Genomic DNA, 20,837 nt, shown 5'->3' on the forward strand with positions numbered 1-20,837 from the left:
GAAAATCGCCTATGAGAAGAGCCTTCGTGAGGATATCAGCTGCCTGATCTTCTGAGGAGACATGAATGGTGCTAACAATTCCTTCTTGAACTAGGTCCCGAACATAGTGACAATCCACTTCAATGTGTTTCGTCCTCTCATGGAAGACATCTCATGGAAGACAGGATTGGTAGCAATGTAGGTTGCTGCCTTATTGTCACAATACATCTTCATTGGGAGATTCACTGAAATGTCTAACTCTAGAAGCAATGATCTGACCCATAACATTTCAGCCGCAGTTTGAGCCATAGCCCTATATTCCGATTCAGCACAAGATCGAGCTACCACATTTTATTTCTTGCTTCTCCAAGAAATAAGATTACCTCCCACAAAGACACAAAAGCTGTAGTAGACTTCCTGTCATCTACAGATCCTGCATAATCAGCATCACTATACGCTTCAATGTCAACATTTTCTCCCTTTTTGAACCATAACCCCTTTCCCGGAGCTGATTTCAAGTATCTGACAATCATTAGAGCAGCGTCTCAATGAACCTTTCGGGGTTTTTCCATGAACTGACTTAGCTTATTCACAGCAAAGCTAATGTCGGGGCGAGTGACAGTCAAATATAATAGTTTCCCTATCAAAGATCTGTAAGATCTAGAGTCAAAAGGCTTTGATTCATCATCATGTATATGGATGCGGGGATTCATGGGAAGTGTGACAGGTTTAGCCCCCAATAAACTTGTTTCCTGCAGAAGATTAAGAGCATATTTTCTTTGAGACACTACAACTCCTTTACTACTACGAGCCACCTCAATACCAAGAAAATAACGGAGTTATCCAAGGTCTTTTGTGACAAAGTGTTATTGTAAAAACTCATTTGTTTGAGCTATTTCTTGATTACTTTCTCCAGTGAGAACAATATTATCCACATATACAATCAATATCACTATACCAGATGTGCCTCGCTTGATAAACAATGAGTGATCAAGCTGGGATCGTTGAAATCCACACTTAGATAAAACCTCAGTTAGCTTATAGAACCATGCACGAGGACTCTGTTTAAGTCCATAAATAGCCTTCTTTAATTTGCATACCTTGGAACACTCCCCCTATCGCTCAAAACCAGGTAGTTGCTTCATATAGACGGTTTCAGACAAGTCTCCATACAGAAAAGCATTTTTCACATCCAGCTGAAATAGAGGCCACTCTTGCTAGACAGCAAGAGATATAATCAGTCGAATAGTGCCCAACCGAGCCCCGGGCGAAAAGGTCTCAAAGAAGTCAACGCCATAAGTCTGTGTATATCCTTTAGCAACAAGACGTGCCTTGAATCGTTCAACTGAACCATCAGAATGATACTTGATGGTGAACACCCATTGGTGCCAACCACATCACAGTGCATCGGTGGATCCACCAAATCCTAAGTCTCCCAAGAGGTAAAGAGCATTCATTTCCTCCTGCATGGCTTGCCGCCACCTTGAATCTAACAAGGCTTGATGGTGAGAAGATGGGATGATGTGGCTAAACAAAGCTCGATCAAACTGCACCAAACTTGTACTCAAATGGTCAATAGAGACAGAATTAGAAATTGGATGTAGTGTGCACTGTCGCTTGCCCTTGTGAATAGCAATGGGGAGATCATCTGCAGTGTGATCATCATTTAAACCTGAGTCAGTCTTGTCAGTGGAGCTTACCTCTTGAGAAGACGCTGGTGGGCGGTTGAGAGAGGGACCCAGACGACGAGTGTAAACTAATGGAGGATTAAGGAAACATTCACATGACATAGATTGAGATGGAGGGATCGACTCAAGTGACACTGGTGGAATAGGAAGAGGAACCGGTATAGGCATCTCAGACGGAGGACTCGAAGGAGAAAAATAAAGACGAGATTTAAAGAATGTAACATCTGCACTGATAATCTCTTTCTTGGTCTGGGGATCAAAGCACTTATATCCTTTTTTGGTATGGGGATCAAAACACTTATATCCTTTTTTATTGGCAGAGTATCCAATGAATACACATTTGATGGCTTGGGCAGCAAGTTTGTTTTTGTTTGGGCCTAGGATGCGTGCAAAGCAGGTGCATCTAAACACTTTGAGAGGTATATGAAATAATGGTCGATCTGGATATAAAAGTTGAATGGGAATACGTTCTTGGATGGCTGACGAAGGTAATCTATTAATGAGATAGCATGCGGTAAGAATCGCATCACCCCAAAAATAGGCAGGCATGTGTGAATGCAACATGAGGGTACGGGCCACATTTAGGAGTTGTCGATGTTTACGTTCGGCAACACTATTTTGTTGGAACGTGTGAGGACAAGTATATTGAGGTCGAATTCCATGATTGGCATAAAATTGAAGTAGCACGGAGGATTTGAATTCAAGAGCATTATCAGTGCGAATATTTTTGACAATGAAACCAAACTGAGTTTTTATTTCTTTGACAAATTTCAGAAGAATACATATGTCTTCCGATCTTTTCCGTAACAAGAATACCCAACTGACTCTAGTAAAATCATCAACCAAAACAAGATAATACCGAAAACGTGAGTGAAAAGGAACCCGACTAGGGCCCCACACATCCACATGAATGAGATCAAATGGACTTTGACTTGATGGACTCTGACTCGATGGAAAGCTGCTATGTGTATGTTTGCCTAACTGGCAAGCATCATATAAGAAGGACTCTGATGCAGTAATACCTGAAAACATGCGACGAAGTTTGGACACTAATGGATGACCTAGTCTGAGATGCCACTAGAAAGGAGAAGTCTTCGAGGAAAATGATGATGCAGCAACATTTACTGGGACAGACATGAAATAGAGACCCTCACGTTCATGGTCGCCACCAATCACCTTCTCAGTTAGTAAGTCCTGAAAAGAACATGAACCAAGGTCAAAAATGACTCTACACTGTAAGTCAATAGTCAGCTGCTTAACAGATAACAAATTAACATGAAACTGAGGAGCATAGAGCACATGAGTAATAGTGCCTAAATGTGGGAGATAGATATCACTGCTGCCCAACACAGGAGATAGCTTGCCATCAACCAGTCTGACATGTTATGGTGTAGAGAATCTGACTAAGGATGAAAAAATGTGTGATTGATTACAACAGTGCCTGGAGGCGCCAGAATCTATCATCCACATCATATCTGGGCCATCGGTAGGAGCACCAACAGAGAAGGCTGAGTCTATTCCAGTAGTATTGGCATATGAGAAAGAATTTTCAGTCATCTTGCAGTCATTGGAACCCTCTAACACATTACCATCAGCCATAGTAAAATTCCAATCAAAATTTTGGGCACAATATGTATGTATCAGATGCAGCAGTCAACTTCAATCAAGAAATGTATCTTTACGGATCACAAAACTCCAAAAAAAAAAAGAATAATAATAAGCAGTCCCAATTCCAGTTGACCCACATGTGACTGCACACACCCCCAACAGTCCACAATTCTACTCCACCTGAATATTAGATGGCTGCTACAACACCAGACTTAGTAACTCTGCACACGACTGCACATATGTCTAGCAGTCTACCATTCTGCTCCACATGAACTACATGATAATCTGATCATGTCTTGATACCACCCACTTATGGCACACAATATATATAGGAAGCAGCAAATCTCTGCTATCCTCAAAGATTATACGAATATCACACGCTATGCAATAAGGGAGAATCTGTAATCACAAAAACTAACCAAATCTGAACCGTATAAAAGGGAGTAGATAACAGATTACAGAGATTTGAATCAATTGTTGCGGATGATAGCAGGCCCATGAACAAAACTCCAAAAGACAATTGCTGATCTCTGCTACTTACGGCTGACTGTCATTGTTGCCCCTCACATATGATAAGCGTAACACCATCCATGTCAAGTTGTTGCTAAAATAACCTCCACGATCAGCAGATCAGTTCTGCTCCACACACCAATCAGCAGCCTTCAAACAGCGTGACTCCACACACAACAGCAAAAGGGCAGATCTGATATATAACTTCACAGATCTTCTTCCACGACAGCCAAAAAAAATAAGATCTATTTAGGGCAGATCTGATACAAGACTTCATAGATTTGCTTCCAACCAATCAGCAGAAAATCAGATCTAATCTTCCACGGCAGCAACTTCATCAACGTTTCTCCATGTCTTCCATGGCAGCAGCAACACAAGGGTGCTAATCACGTTTCTACATGTTAAACGTGATTATCCCCTTTCCCCAAACAGATTACTTGCTTTTCTTGAAATCAGCAGAAAAAAAAAATATAGACATGAACCCTAACTTGGAGGAAGAGGCAAGAGATGAAGAAAGGAATGTGAAACCCTAGATAGCACAGTCCTAGGTCTAGGGCTCTGATACCATGTTACAAATTGAAAGAGACGAGAGAGAGATGTTGAGGAAAGGAGAGGACGAGAGAGAGAGAGAGATGAGCCAAAGAGTTTATTCATTAATGTAACCCTAATCTCCTTTTAAAGAGATTAGGGCTGGCGGTACAAACTTTACAAAAACAGTCCAACTACTATAAGAAAGTATTTAAAGACCACCTCTCTAACTTTCTAATATTTCAAAAACACTCTTTAACAATATATCCATTGGTAATTTGTTTCAAAAGAAAGGTTTTTTCAAACATGAAACAGACCAAAGTGGAGAAAATTTATGCACAAAATCAGCAATAAAAAGGTTTTTGAAAGGAAGTCTCACATAAATATCACAATGCAATCAAAACAACACCAGGGTATTGCATTTCTTGCAAAAACAATTCAGGAAACTTCAAATTTGGCAACATTATTGCAATAGTTCAGATATTAGTGACTGACTGAACCATGGTTCCAGCTATTTCATATATCTTTCTCACTGTGACATATTGTGGATTTCATAATATATGTCTGACCAAAATCTTTTTGAAAATGCTAACCTTTTTCCCTTCTTTCTCAAACTCAGGAACATAGCAAATACATTTCCGGTAACAATCCAAATTAATTATACAACTATTTTTAAGCAATTGAAGATTTATTTTGTAATTACTAAAGCGCTTAATTCATTCTGCTTAACTCCCTCTGGTGTCTCACATCCACCCACAAACTTTTTACGCTATCCAAGCTTGACAGATATCTAGATGACACCAATGCAACTTCACCATGGTATACAAAACAAACCTGTTGGCAATTCTTAGCATTGTAGTATCAACTATTACATCCCTTATTAAGAAAAGCAGATGAATATCAACCCTGATTTAAGGTAAATTTACAAATCAGCCACAGAGATAATCACAATTGAGGACATGGATTTGGTAATGACTACGCATCAAGCCATCTCTCTCTCTCTCTCTCCCTCTCTCTCTTTTGGTCTTTGGGCCAGTTGTTGGAAGCCGGAGCTTCTCCTTCAGTTTCAAATCAGTGCACTGTCCAGACCATCATTCCATCATTTTGCTTCTCGTTCTAGAGGGCAACTTGTTGGAAGTAATAGCATCCTTTAGTGTTCAAAGCCGGCAGCCAGTCCAGACCACCATTCCACCATTTTGCTTCTCGTTCTATAGAACTAGCTGTTGGAAGCTGCAACATCCCTTTCACTTTTCGATGCCAGCAGGCTGTCCGAACCATGTCTACTTAGTGCTGGACAAATTACTGCCTGACCTTCAAAACCCCACCCATAGATACCATAATTTGAAAAGAAAGAATGTGACATCTGCGCTTGTCTCTGTATACAATGTGTGTGCATGCACGAGAGAGAGGGGGAGTCATTAACCCAGACGAGAAAGGAGTTGGAGGTCATTCATTTCCCTAGTCAAGAAAACATAGACATGGAGATAATTTTCCAATGAAACTGCAGATGCAGTTGGACAATGAACTTTCTAATGGAGGTAAAACATCAAGCTTTATAGGTAGGACAGACCCAACAAGAATCAGACATCATCTCCAAACAGCCAGGAAAAATATCTACTTTCCAACTTCATATAGCCAACACAAACATTCTGACTCGGTAACATGATAATCTAGAGGTCACATCCATGCAGGCTTTTAAGCAATAATAAACAAGTTCATTTCTTTGTACCAAGACATGCAATATCATTTACAAGTTAATAAACTTCACAATAACCATAAAATAAGCCCCAAGCACATCACCTCCTCTAGCGTAACAGTTTCCGCAACTGACACTAGCGATTCATGTCCCTGTCTTTGATCCATAACAGTATGACCAAGTGCATCACTCTCCATTATGAAGTCAAGATTGTCAACAGAAGGCACATTGTCAATCATTGCTGCCAGCTGTTCACTGTCTTTTAGGAGTGCATCCATATAACGAGCCAACTCTCCCTTTGTAACACCAAATACCTTGAGCCTTCTAACCTGAATAAATAAACATTTATGCAGGGAGGGAAAAGGAAAAAGTGGAAAAGAGGGCTTTGATGCATTGAGAAAACCCTACACTTTGCAATATGCACTTTCAATGAGTATTCAAAACAAACTATTCATTCTTGAAGTCTGAAAATCAAAATAAGAACATAGCAACAGCATGTTGCATGTGGAGGTTCCATGCACAAAAGAAATTGGGTTCCAACAGCAAACCTCCTGAACGGCAACTTTAACTGCACTTCGCCAGTTTCTAGGCTCTGCAGTTACAGTAAGAGTGGTGACGGTGCATCCTTCCCTTCCCGAATCACTATGATCCAACTCAATTGAAGTAAAAGGAGGATTTGAGCTCTGCAAACCAGTCTTAAAAGCATAAATAGCTAGACAACAGAAGAAAAACAAAGATATTCTTCTGAAAAGCAATAAACTTGAGAATTTCACCCAGCCAAAGGACTTCCATGAGAAATATAGAGCATTTTAACAACTAAAGAAAGAGATCAACTTAACATGCAACAGCCATACAGACAAGCTTATTAAGGATGGGACCAGCTTACTGAAAATTTGACTTCAACAGTCACCAAATGATTATGCAGCAGAAAATGGGCACCAAAGCCAAGTGGGAGAATAAGAATCCATTGATTTAATTACTAGAAAGCTGCTGTTCATAACAACATAATTTGTACAATGAATAGTGGGATATTTATACAAGAGAAGAGTGGAAAGGCTAGAGTGAACTAGCCGTTGGACTAGTTCCAACGGCTCATAAAAGAGCTGTTGGGACTAGACAACGGCTAGAACAAAGAACAAATAACGAAAATGATAAACCTAAAAGGCTCTACAAAAGGTGACCTATTAACAATAATATTAGTACATATATCAGACTCTAGTTATATATGTAACGTACATACATAAATATAGGTAATATAAGCATACATGAACCCTATTTCTTAATACTTACCTGTGGCACCTCTCCCATTACCTTGGATTTCATGAATTATTTGCAGCTAGACAAAATGTGGCATGGAACAACTTGTGAGACAGTTTAAGTCACAAATTAAATTTTTAGACTAATGAAAGGACATTTACTTTCTCTTTTTTTAACCAATAAAAATGTTTTTTTTTTCAACTAAAAGCACTTTTCATGAAAATGACAAATTTATCAAAGGCTTAGGTAATAGTAACACAAAATAGGTGTTCAAACCCCCAGGTCCAAACATGTCTACATGCATTACCATGGGTAACAAAATGGTTATTCATGTAATCATTTGCAGGAAAGAACAAAGTTTAAGAGATGTGTATGAATACCAATTGCAGAAGAATTATTTGACATGAAAATAACAAATTTATCCAAATCTAGAAAGAATATAAAAGGCATTCGAATCTGCATGTTCAAAAGACATGAACATGTGCTGGCTAGGTTATTAAAAATGGAAGGGGAGCCCCATTCAGCTACTTAATTGTGCACATTCTAGAGTGTGGGTCTTCCTTGAAGGGGAAAAAGAGTGCGACGCAAGGTCCTAACATTTCATCCATAGCAGCAGTTTGAGAATAGTGTCATATCTAAGAAATTTGCAATGATGATGTTCATATGTAGTTAGGGTCTAATTACTATCTCGCATCTTGGACTATAGCCCTTTGAGGTGCTAAACTGAAACAGACCATGAGGCATGTTAAAACCTGCCAGATGGGATGCTTATTCAGTTGTTCGTGAAAATCATCATATAAATTGTATGAAAACTCATCCAAATCTCGAGCCTAGGCAAAAAAAAAAAATGTGAGGATGCATTTTCATCAGGAGGGGGAGTTTACAACATCTCATGCATTAGAATGGCTTGGAAACAATTTTATATTAAGAAATTTAAAGAACATGGTGCTCAGGTTATAACATCTCGTACATTAGTATGCCTTGGAAGCAACTGTATAATCAGAAATTCAACCAAAATAAAATGAAGCCCATTATATGCTTTTCCGAAGAACTACCTTTTTTGTCCTAAATGGCCTTTTCTAAATGTTGAAGTGAAGTACACTACCAAAGGAGCTGAGATATGCCAAGCCAGGTGCTCAGGTCAATTTTGGGCTGTTGGTACGTTTGAACCTTCCTCTTTGAAGTTTGAAGTTAAGCTGGCCATTGGGCATATCTTGTCACAAGAGATAACCATGCAAACGTTCAAATCATTAAAAGATTAATAGTCCTCCATGCAGGTCCATTCGATAGTTTGGATATAAGTCCTCAGGATAATAAAATTTCCGATTATCTTAGGTAATTCCCACTTGCATTATTCAAAGTGAAATGTTTTATCTGGATAAAGTGTCTGCCATTCATCCCAAAATAAGGATTTCAATTTCTTGTGCTTGTGGGTGTTATAATTTCCCCTCAAATAAAAGGTTAACATGCCTTGAAATAATGCTACATACTCTCTATCCCAAGCATGAAAAAAAGATTTAGTACAGAGTCAGTTATCCTGAATAACTATACATTGGAAACCAAATACCCCACTCAGATGCCTAAGTGTGTTAAAATTTTCACCCTAGCTGAAATATTCACCTGACTTCCGCTGATGGTTAGATCATTCTTTTACTCAAACACTAAAAGTTTTAGCCTAAAGATAATTTGCCCTACACAAATTTAACATGAAGATAAGTCATTCATGAGAACTTATTTATGAATAACTTGTCCCTACTGCCTATAGTCAAAGTGTCAAACATTGAGGTATGCATTGGGAAGCACGTAACCCAGTCTAGAAGTGCATATTACATTGAATGAACTGAAAATCAGCCACTTCACCTGCAGAGTCCATTTTCTCTACAGTATGGAGAACTGCTAAGGAGACATTTTGTGATTAGAGCTGGAAAAGGATGAGTTAAAGGCCTTGTCAATATGGAAGCTGAGTGGTATTCTCTGTGATGGCCCACAGGTGAGGTTCAATGAAACTCACAATGTTTTGTAGGTTGTGCTCTGTAAGAAAGGCAATGGTTACATCGTGATGGGACTGTGATGGATGGGGGATAGGGTTACCTATAAATTCTGTAACACTGAGGCTTGTACTGTTGTACAGGAGGAGATGAGGCAGAAATGCAGATTCTTAATGGCTGGTTCTAAAAGAAATGCTTGAAGGGAGGAGACAGATAGACCAGAGATGGATGCATTCCAGAAACCTCTGCCACTGGGTCAAGGTCCTCTACGACCTGCACACGCTTGAAGTGGGAGAATATCTGCATAGATATGGGGAAGGAGATGGATGCGATGATGGTGGCTAGGGAGCTCTTCCAGGTTCCAGCTATGGAGCTGTGCTTTGAGATTCTGTTTTTTAGAAAAAGCTTATCCTTTTGATGTGAGTCTCTTGGTCTAATTTTTGGGGCAGCTGGGTTATGCCCGCCAGCTAGATTTTTGGTTTTTTTTCTGCTCCGCTGGTTGATGCTCAGCATTTTGTACATCTTTTATCTCTATATATAATCTTGTCCTTTGAAATAAAACGAAGGGAGCCTATCTCCCAGCAGTTATTTATGGGCACTTCTACGACATGGATAATTAACAAATAACATCTTTGAGAACTTACAGCATGCACACATACGTATAAACACCTATATACAGAAAATGTATCCCACTAAATGTGATTTGAAAAGAATCTTGCCACCTTTGTCTGTTAATGGTTCCCATTTATGTTTTCCTTTTCGATAACCTTGCTCTAATCATTGAGAACCAAAAACAACCATGGTGGTATGGAAGAGCTAATTCAAAAATCATGCTGGAGATTATTCAAAAGAAGAAGTTAAAAGGAAGTTGACAAAAAGCCCACAACAATACACCTTGTATCTTGTGTTAATCCGAAAGTGCAAAGCCGAAAGGAAAATTCTTTTCATCAGAACATTTCGCAGGTCTCCATAAGTACGAACTTTATTCACAGGAATCTGCAGCAAAATTCACAAGAGAAGAATTTCATAACTACACATTTCACAACTGAAGCAACCTTGAACATAAAAAGCAAAATACTTCAAACAGCACAGACCATGAAAAAGAGCACAAGTTACCTTACAGAATATATTAATCGAGAAATTTTGAAGCAACTCATGTTGGAATATCTGTGGAGGCTGGACACTTTGGCAACTTCCAGGAAGTGACCAATTATGCTCAACAGGAGGCCGAGTGACATGTCTTGCCCTTCTTTCATGTTTAGCTTGGTCAAGAGAGGGAGATGGCCTTTCATTAGATAAACTGCCAACCAGACCACCAGGAAGTTTAGGGACAAGAAAACTAGCCATTGCACCAAAAGCGCTCGGAGCAGGTGGAGCAGGTGATTCATTTTCTGCTGTTGTTCGACCAAATACAGCCTTCATGATATTGGAGCATTTTCATTAACGAAACTTTGAAAATAGGAACAATAGAGACCAGATAAATATAAATACTGAAAAATATACAGACCAGTTGAGAAGAAGATGACTTCAAGAACATTAAACACTAACAAGAGAGGAGACGGGAGGATGGATACACGTACTTCAATTTGATATATTGTCTTTGATACACTATCAATATCCCCCACTATATACAAAGTCGCATTTGCAGGAAAGTACCAGCGTTCATGAAATGACCTGATCTTTTCTACATCCCACTTTTTGATCTGCTCCTCCAACCCAATAGGGAACCTTTTACTAAGTTTGTTCTCTGAATGCAAGTGCTGCAATAGCTGGTCGGAAGCATGTACCATTAATTGATGTTAAACAAAGAGGAAAGATGATCAGGCAGCACAAAAGCAACCTCAGGAGAAAACTACCTGGCAATCAACACGATATTCGATCGTGTTCATCATTTGTAATTCAGATAAAATAGCCCGTCTTTCTTTTTCCACTCGGGATGAAAGAAACTTTGGGTGGAAAGCTATCTGAAACCCAAAATATACACATATGAATAAACAAACAAACACGAAAGCCAACTGAAACCAAAAAATAGATATATCACATTCACATATATGCAGCACAAAACATAAAACATAAGTCCTTGCCGAAAGTGTTTTACTAGCTTAATATGCAAATAGCTCTTTCAACAATAAGCAACAGGCAGCAAAGGTGAGTATCCAAATCCATGCAATATGTCTCCTACTCCACCCATGAATGTCATACGGAAGTTTCTAGTAGTCTCCTATTCCACCTATGAATGTCATACGGAAGTTGCTAGTAGCCTCCTATTCCACCTACGAATGTCATATGGAAGTTGCTAGTAGTCACTGTACTTGCTGACACTAACAGGCATGTGACTTACTAACAATATTCAAATAGTTCATGGCTTAGTTGGTAATATGTCAGTAAATTCAGGAAAAAAAAATATGGACCCCTTTGAGTGTAGTATGTGAACCTTAGTCACAAGTATCATTTTCACCTCTTGGCAACTTCCACATTGTTTCTCCAAGAGTCTTCCCCAGAAAATATCAAGAAATTCTCAGAACTTTTGAAACTTAGAAAATATAAAGAATCAAAGAGAAAGTTAAAAATGATAGGTTTTTCTTTTTCTAATAACGTTCTTGTAAAAAATATAAAAAAGCAAGTAGTGAAGTAGAAAAGCCTTTTGAAAACATAAAAGAAAAAAAATCAAAAATTCACATGCTTAAATATATAAGAAGCACTTTTATTGAAGACTTAGAAAATTCTTGGTTATATCATAGGATAATACTGCAGCATTTTCACTGTTACTGATATTTTTGGGAAATTTTGTCGATATTGTCCACTAGCTTCAAAATGGCAACAATATCAGCCATTTCAGAAATATCTGGGACTAGACGGTGAACTATGGCACTGCTTGCATGCTTAGAAACTCAGATCCATGGATCTGAACAAGGATCTTAAAAGCTTGTTTAGAAAGACACATAAATTGTAACAGGAACTCATGATCCACAGATCTAAAGACAGAATATCATCCTTCTTCTTACCAGAGATGTGAACAAAGGCAATCTTAAATCTACAGTTTTGATAGTATCATGGACTTGAGGTGGGCCTTATAACGGATCCGACGCATGGATCTCAAATCCAGGGTAGTTGGTTGTCCCATATACGAATCTATTAATTGAGGTGCCCTGAACGGTTAAAATTGTTTGTGATATCTCCAGTATTCCAACCATAATAACCAGTAACTTTTTAGGAAGGTTTTCCTTGCATATTTTCAAAATTTTGCTTACCCAAGGAAAATTCACAAATTTAAATTATTAAAACATAGAGAGTAATAGGAAAAATTTATGCTGTTTTTCTCACAAAAAGCATTAGTGCAGACAAGAGATTTTAAAATCATAAAAGGGTAAATGTTATCATAATATCATAATCACATCACATTACTTATTTCAAGCAATATCCTGAAAACATTGTGGTATTTTTCCAATATTTTCAGCTCAACTCAAAATGGCAAAATTGTCGCATATTTTCAACATATCAGCAATATTCGTCATTATGGTTTCTACCTATAACAAAGTCCTGTGAAGTGATCTGAACCACTTATGTTTGCTATGCTAACATTTTGGTGCTAAAAGGCACAAAATAAATTAATAAATAAAAGCAATGTATCTTCATGATGAGTATGAGATCAATCCAACTTCCTTAAATTTATTTCCTCCCATAAAAGAATAATATCTAATACTTAATAAAGCACATACCTCATTCAGAGCATCAAGTACAAAGGGAAGCAGATCCCCCTCTGAGTCCTAGAGTACAAAACAAAACACAGTCAGGAGATGAATATGTGCATTAACAATTTCAATTTAACAGAATCCATGACAGTAAGTCAAAGAAAAGATCAGAGCAAAACATGCAACCAAGAAAAGAATGTATACTAGTAAACACATGACCATGCTGCCTATTTCCTTGTAAAAACTCATAAAGAAATATATCAACAGGAAAGCCCAAGTCATTAAGAGAAGATAATGAGCTTGACTACATGAGCATAAGCTGAGATCAGAGTACCAGAAGCTATATAGTACCAGTGGAATGGAACGGAACCAAGCTTTCCCAAAGCTCCCAAAGCTAGACATACCCCTCTAGTTATAAGACCACTTAATCTTGTAACTAAACTAAAAAAAAAGTGAGTGTATCAGCAACTTCAAGTAAAGACAATGAGATTATTCTGGTTGATACATTGCAAATGGAGAAAAGGAAAACAGAACATTTCAGATCACAACTCAAGGTCCATAGCAACAATTCCTGTGTTACCAGAACCTAAAATGTAGGTTGCATGGTTTAAATCTCTTTATAGGAGACATTTTTCAATCAAACAGAGAACCCAGTGGATTATGTGTCACAATGAAAGCCTAAAGTTATAGAGCACGAGATGACCACTTCACCTTCATATGGCTCCTTATTTCTTCAAAATTTAGCATGCATGGATATGCAAAACCATCTGTCATGCTTGGAACCAACAGAAAAATATAATTACCAATAAAAAATTCATTATGTATTTATTATTTTACTTTTTTCCCCTCAAAAATACCTTTAAGAAGACCACTTGTAATATTGTTATTGTTTCAGGAATGGCTTATCAAGCAAGATAGACAATATAAGCCCAACACCAACTCAGCCATTCTTTTTCTTTCACTTGGTCTAAGCAAAATGGAGTCCTCTGGTGTATAAAAATAAAAATTCCAATGGCTTTCTTTACCTACTATAGACTTCCCAACAGAACATCAGCAGTCCTCTATGAAAAATCTTAAATTTACCTTCTTCATTTGTGCGTCTAAGCCTATTCTTGCCCAATCTAATGTTCGTTTATTTTCTCCATGTAAGAAGATACAATATGTCCAGATATAATGGAAACCAATCTCATCAGTTACTTCAATTCATTTAATGAGAATGATCTAATATGTGGACACAAAGGGCAATAGTCAAATGGATAACCATATGAATGATCCATGTTTATCCATCTTACTGACTTGGTGTGAACTGTGAACTCAAGCAAGTAAATTACCACAAACTCCAAATTAAGTATCAGTAGTACAAGAAAAAACCGTGTCATGGGCCAACTTTTCAGTCCATGCAGTGCTGAGGGTAGACACAAGCCTCAGCCAGCCAGTACTCTTCTAAGCATAGTAGAAAATGTTCTCTTGGCGAACTAGAAGAGTGCTCCTTAGCACTTGGTAACCCACCAGCAAGGACCTTTCTCCTCATCGACTACTTAATATAAAATGGCTACAAGACTGGGTTAGAATAGACAGTTTCCTTGAATGCCATTGCATTGAACAGTCTCCCATGAGAAAAAGCTTGTAGCTAAAACTATTTCTAAACAAGGTGCCAACCATCACCTTACTCGATTTCAAGTTTTTCTTTTGCTCATTCCCACACCATTATGTGCAGTTGTTGCAGAAACCTGCAGATCTGCTGGAGGAATTAGTTCTAACTCATGTCACACAATGCAAACTTAATGCTATATGTAGGAATTAGCATGCCAACAAGATCATACTTTGGGAAGAGTCCACTACTTTTGCCTAATCTTTACATTGCCTCTACACCAATAGTGTGCATGTTCTAAATGCAAAATTTTTCTTTTGGCTTAGTTCTGATTGGTCCCATAAACTTTTTGAAATAACTTAGTACAAATGCCCATGCCATTTGCTTGGCCAGGACAGACAAAGTCAGACCACAACATTGTCCAGCTGCTAAATCACTGATGTCTTTGTCAACTTGATGTGATGTAGATCCACCAGTCTTCCCACTTGGTCCTTCATACCAGTTTTTGAAGCATTGTTAGCCCATTCTCATCTTACAGCTGTTCTTCTTGCTGCATTTTGCTTAAAGGGTTTTCCAGGCCTCTAGCTTTCTATGTAACGAGTCTTTGCTGAAGAACAAAAAATATGCTAATTCCGTTGATGTCATGATGCCTTTGGCTAGCTACCCTCTAAATTCTTGGTTTGGTTCTTCCACACCTCAAAAACCCGTTTTCCTTATTCATAGTTTTGCTCAGTTAAATCCAGTACAAATTCAAGGGTCATTAAGATACAAAAATCAATCAAAGGGACCTATCCAATGTACTTCAACCATGTCATTCTTACGAGTTATAACATGCTTTGCATTCAAATCAGGCCTCATGGAGAATCCTTTTCCATGTGGAGTATCTCGTGGTGTATTTGACCCCGCTGAGCAGCTTTACTATAGTTTTGCCAACTGCCATTTCTGCTCATGCCTAAGTACTACTGTCCAAGATGTCGAACCTATCACTAAACATCAACAATACAAAAACAACTTTAGTCATTCTTCTAGCTGCCCAGATGCCATACTTCAAAATGTGTGAGCATTCTCTTAACAAGAGCATCACTCTGGATTGATTGGTCATCTGAACAATGAAAAAATGCCAGCAACATTCCTACGTTGATGCATCTGCTCTATGGAATGCTAGTCCAAGATTCTCTACATTAGTTTAAGTTTAACCCAATACATTATGAAGAAAACCAAAGCACAACGAAGAGAGAGAAAGAGACAGAGATGGAGAGAGAGAAGTAAAATCTGCCATCCTCTCTTTCTTCTTCTTATTCAAACTTTCAGTGATTGCTAAATACTGTTTCCCACAGGCTTCACCACATAAGGCCATTACTAGAGTCCAGAATATAGCACAGGATCCACATCTAGAAAGTATAGAAGCTTTCTAGTCCTCAAACATTTTGACACCTTTCCAACAATGAAACTGTGTCAAGAACTTATGCTAATTTTTCATCTTAAATAAAGTTTGTTTTCTGCTTTATTTAGAGAGAATAAAGAAAACATAAAAAGTTGAGAAAGCTAGCATTTGGTCCTGAAATTTGTCGGGCTGAGAACCAGCCCCACAAACATTTAAATCAGTGTTGTACGTATCGTACGATACAGGGCCGTATCATACGATACGTACCGTCTCTTTTTAAATTTACAATACAATACACCACATGTATCGCAAATAGCTGGTATATCGTATGTATATCGCATGTATCATGCGTACACAGCCTGTATCGTATGATACAGGGTGATACACCCCGTATCACACGATGCATGTCTATTTTGAAAAATATGTGATTAAAACCACCCTTTTCAAACTAATTTTTAAAACTTGCCTCCCTCTTCATTTCTGAACATATCTAAAAGTTGAAGAAGGGTGAGATTGTGGCAATATTCAAATGGAGTAATCAGTTTCACCATGAAATTGTCAATTTGAGGGCAGATTGATGCATGGATGATTGATACTTGCTTAGATAAAGAGGGTTCCGGTTTATATCTTCTACGAAAGATGAAAATGAGAATGAGATGATAAAGGTTACAAATGAACTTGTTTTCATTTGTTATTTGCATTAACATTGAACAATTTTGTCTTGTGATGTGATGTATAGTGTACGTAAAACTTGGTTTTTGATGTGTTATGGATCTTATGACTTACTTATGAGTTATTATGTAGATCATCTTATAAATTATGTTTCTTGATGTCTTAGCTCGTGTTGTGTTGCTATATGATATTATGACCATTTATTAATGTTTGTGAAGTAACTTCATACCTATTTTCTTGATTTATCTGATGATTTTTCTATATTTTTCTCTATTTTTTACTATTTTTTGAATTAAAAATGCGATACACATACGATACTTTACGATACGGTGTATCTATTGGCCTGAATGATACAGCTTTTGATACGATTTTACAACATTGATTTAAATACTTGACAAAAACTCCGAAGTACTATAAACTGTTACAAAAAGAAATAGTTGAACGTTGAACCAAATCATATGGCAAAAGGCAAATAAATCAAATAACACAGATATAATATTCTAGAATATATTAAAATTTTCCAAACCTTTGTAGAAGTAGGTGAATGAATATGGAAAACTGTGTGGTGGAAATCTGTATAAGCATTGGAGCGTGCTCCAGTACCGAGGAGTTTCTCACGTTTCTTGCTTCCAAGAAATGCAACATGTTCAATCATATGCGCAATTCCTTGTTCATCTTCTTCCTCATCAATTGATCCTACATGAACTTCCATGTGGGCCTCAAATCTATGGAGGAGGAAAAACACACACACACACACGTAAAAGGTCAGCAAGTATTGTATGCATCAGAACAGTTATGACTAAGCATAGGTACAGAACATTCAACGGAAAAAGGAAAATAGAAAAAGGTCTCAACAGAATTTCCAAAGGCAACTGAATTATTCACTTAAAAGTTTAAAGCAACTGATGCCATCAGAGCATGCCTATTCTTCCACGAATCACCATAAAGCATTTACTGTTGATTTTTAATTGTTCATAAATGAGATAGTTTAGTATTACCTAATATATGAAAGAGTAGAAAATGGCCCAAATTAATACATAAATAGAATATCTCAATTAAGTATTCCTAAACACCAGATTCAACCTAAGGAGATGCAGCATAGGCAGAATAAAGCAACCCTACATTCTCTTGCCTTAAAAAAGGAAGAACCACTTCTGTCGCCAGCAAGGTCCTGGTAAAACCCAAACCCATAATGTTGATACCTAATTTGGAGAGCCAATCCTAGATCCGCTTTTACACTGCACAGAACAGCTAATATGATTCTATGAATCCAGTCACATATGTAGTCATCTGATCGAACAGTCAGAGCATCATTCAGACATTTGATATCCCGTCTCTGGCCAGAACCCACACATCTTCATCTCCATGTGAAAGGCTATAGACCATGTATATTAACAAGCTAGGGCCCATCTATATTTAAATCAGGCCACCCATTGTCACAAATATCGTTCTGGGGTTTTTATCGGTGAGACTTTTCTCAGGTTTTTAACGGCAAAGATGTATGTTTCGGAAAAATATTGGGAAAAACTCAGAAAATTTTAAAAAATAAAAAATAGGTATGAATGAAATAAATGAAAAACTAATAGGAAAACATAAATGAAACTATATAACAGTGATAAAAGGATGTTTTAATGATAACAAAAATGATGAAAATAATTTAGTTTAAGTTTATATTTAAATCCATAATATCAATGATAAAAAATAGAAAAATGAAAAAATTGCAAAAAATCGCAAAAAAAATGCGATAAATATTTTTTCTCATTTTTCCAAAATATTGTGATTTTTTCCTTTTTTCGTTTTTCTTATTTTTGGTGTTAATTTTCAAAAATACCATGATATCTGTGACACTGGGTCGGTGGGCCCACCAAGGTCTAGAAAGATCCAATAGGTCTAACCCATTTATTATTGCAAAACCCACCTGAACAAACAATCTTTTACCAACATCTATTAGAGTGCATGTGCATTTATATAGAGAAAAGGGGGAAAAGGCCCAAAAGAAACTAGACCAACACGTGTGAGGGTGAGTGAGTTGACATGGTACAAGTACTTTCATGCACATAGAAACCAATATAGAGCAGAGAGAGCAAAAGAGGAAAGGAGGGACAGCTCTGCTACAGTAATGATGATGAAAATGATAATGTTAGTTTGAAATATTATTAGAAGCTTTGGCAATATAAAACGAACTTCAGTAATTCACCATCTAAAGCTAGTATATGAGAATATGAGTATATACCTGTTTGCAGGAACTTTGTTAGGTAGAATAAGATACCGTAGTCCATTTTTCAACTGTCCACGATATAGTTTGGGATGACAAGGAAGCTGCGAATTTAAAAAGCCTTCCAACTCTGCAGAACTCATTTGAGGTTCCCAGTAACCCAGGCCCTGCTTCTCCAAGACAGCATCCTCAGCCCAGGACGTGGACGCCACATGTGGCTCATCTGGACCAACTGCCCCACATTGAACACCAGATGATTTCACCTACAAATAATTCTTTTGTGAGAATCTATGAATAATCATGTTTCATAATTTCATTCTGCTTCACACAAAGATAATCAACCTTGAACTAAACAAATCATAATGAAACCAGAAGTAAAGATGAGCAACAATATTATGTGCACACATGGACATCCAAAGTAATAGCTACAGGACCATTGGAAGGGTTAAGCCTTTGACAAGATATATTTTACAAAAGGATATGCCGATTATGAAAATATAGCCCCTCCTGCTAAAATGGCTAGTCTTAGGACTTCCATTTTCTCTACCTTCACCAATAAGTTACCCATTTTCCGATCTAATATCACAAAAGTCCTTTTACCTTCAACGAGAAAATGTATATGGGATCCTCCACTTAGGTACAAAGCTGATAGCCGGATAGCTTTCAGCTTAAAGTTACTTATATTTTAAACAATATCCCCAGAGTTAGTTCAATAGGTTTAGTAAGGTCATGGTTGATATAGGTCTTAACATGCAAATGGTGTTACAGGTAAAATTCTTTAAGTTTATACAAGATGATGTTGTGATTTTCTTTCTCTATTCTCATAACATAATCATCACAGAAATAAGAAAAAGGAAACTGAAATCACTGAACTGATCTTCAGAAAATATTATGGAGTACTTGCACAAATACACCGAAAAGGACTGTTATATACATATTACGAAGCTGATAAATCCCTGCAAACATGCATTCATAAGTACACACACACACACACATATATACATACATACATACATACATACATACATACATACACATACATACATATATATATATATATATACATATATATATATATGGAGAGAGAGAGATACGCCATCTGGTTACACATGCAGCCTGATATTACATCAGGCTACGTGTGAGAGAGGCCAGATGGCTGGAGGGAAGGAGAATTTCAGTTCCTATATATATATATATAACAACCTAGTAACTTTGAGGTAGATTTGTTCAAGGAATTTAAGCTGCTCAAGGACTGTAAGCAGTTGACATACCGGCTTGGGACGAGCAGACAACTTTCCAAGTGGAAATGATGATTTGTTACTTAATCTTACTCCCTCTAACAAAGTTCTTCTCGACAGCTTTTCTTTAGCATATGGCCAATGTGGTCTCCGACCCCGAAAGCAAGTGATGTGGTTGTGCTTCTCCAATAAACATGCAACCTTAGGCTGATCAACAATGTGACTGTATTGCCTCCATGAGCCACATCTTTTAGTGGCATGAAAACCACCAACTTTTGTCAACCACCTTCATCCACAACATCATGTCAAGGTTAATCTGTCTTCTATTCCTCTGATTTTCAGCTTGAGAAGAAAGAAACTGATTACAAAATGATGTCCAAATAGAAAATGACATTTAAACAACAGTAAAGCATCTTTTGGGTCGAACAAAGGCAGGAAGGAAAGGAAGAAAAGAAAAAGTAACAGAGATATGAAAATATCCTGATTCGCCTATTCAGCCTTAGTAGATTACTAATTGTGACTTTCTGCAAGATTATACCAGCAATCTCATATCTGGCCCTCATTATACTCCACTCTTAGCTAAATTTGTAGAATGCACAAAATAGATGTGTTATACAAACAAGTAACTGCCACTAACCTTTTCAAGAGACAGCAAAGAAAGTTTCATAACCTATGTTTGGAGATTCAAGAAACTTTGGCTGCTTATGTAGATTCTCATATGAAACATAAACAATGATTATGCCCAGCCCTGCTTCTACCCACCATGTATCAGACCTCAAAAAACTTTACCA

The 20,837-nt window shown here is 37.5% G+C and overlaps 1 protein-coding gene across 2 annotated transcripts in view; it reads right to left on the reverse strand.

Annotated features, from left to right (window-relative positions):
- LOC116246470 (stromal processing peptidase, chloroplastic) overlaps window positions 1–20,837 on the reverse strand; it is a 75,203-nt gene that overhangs the window by 53,168 nt on the left and 1,198 nt on the right. For both annotated transcript variants that reach the window (XM_031618363.2, XM_031618362.2), the window contains exons 2-11: window positions 20,080–20,332; window positions 18,827–19,071; window positions 17,120–17,318; window positions 12,974–13,021; window positions 11,111–11,218; window positions 10,835–11,023; window positions 10,371–10,670; window positions 10,149–10,250; window positions 6,558–6,692; window positions 6,114–6,338 (exon numbers count right to left, since the gene is read on the reverse strand). In XM_031618363.2, coding sequence (XP_031474223.1) covers window positions 6,114–6,338; window positions 6,558–6,692; window positions 10,149–10,250; window positions 10,371–10,670; window positions 10,835–11,023; window positions 11,111–11,218; window positions 12,974–13,021; window positions 17,120–17,318; window positions 18,827–19,071; window positions 20,080–20,332 — 1,804 coding nt within the window. The remainder of the gene's footprint in view (window positions 1–6,113; window positions 6,339–6,557; window positions 6,693–10,148; window positions 10,251–10,370; window positions 10,671–10,834; window positions 11,024–11,110; window positions 11,219–12,973; window positions 13,022–17,119; window positions 17,319–18,826; window positions 19,072–20,079; window positions 20,333–20,837) is intronic.

Source organism: Nymphaea colorata, chromosome 1, assembly GCF_008831285.2.
Source record: "Nymphaea colorata isolate Beijing-Zhang1983 chromosome 1, ASM883128v2, whole genome shotgun sequence".
Classification (NCBI taxonomy): domain Eukaryota; kingdom Viridiplantae; phylum Streptophyta; class Magnoliopsida; order Nymphaeales; family Nymphaeaceae; genus Nymphaea; species Nymphaea colorata.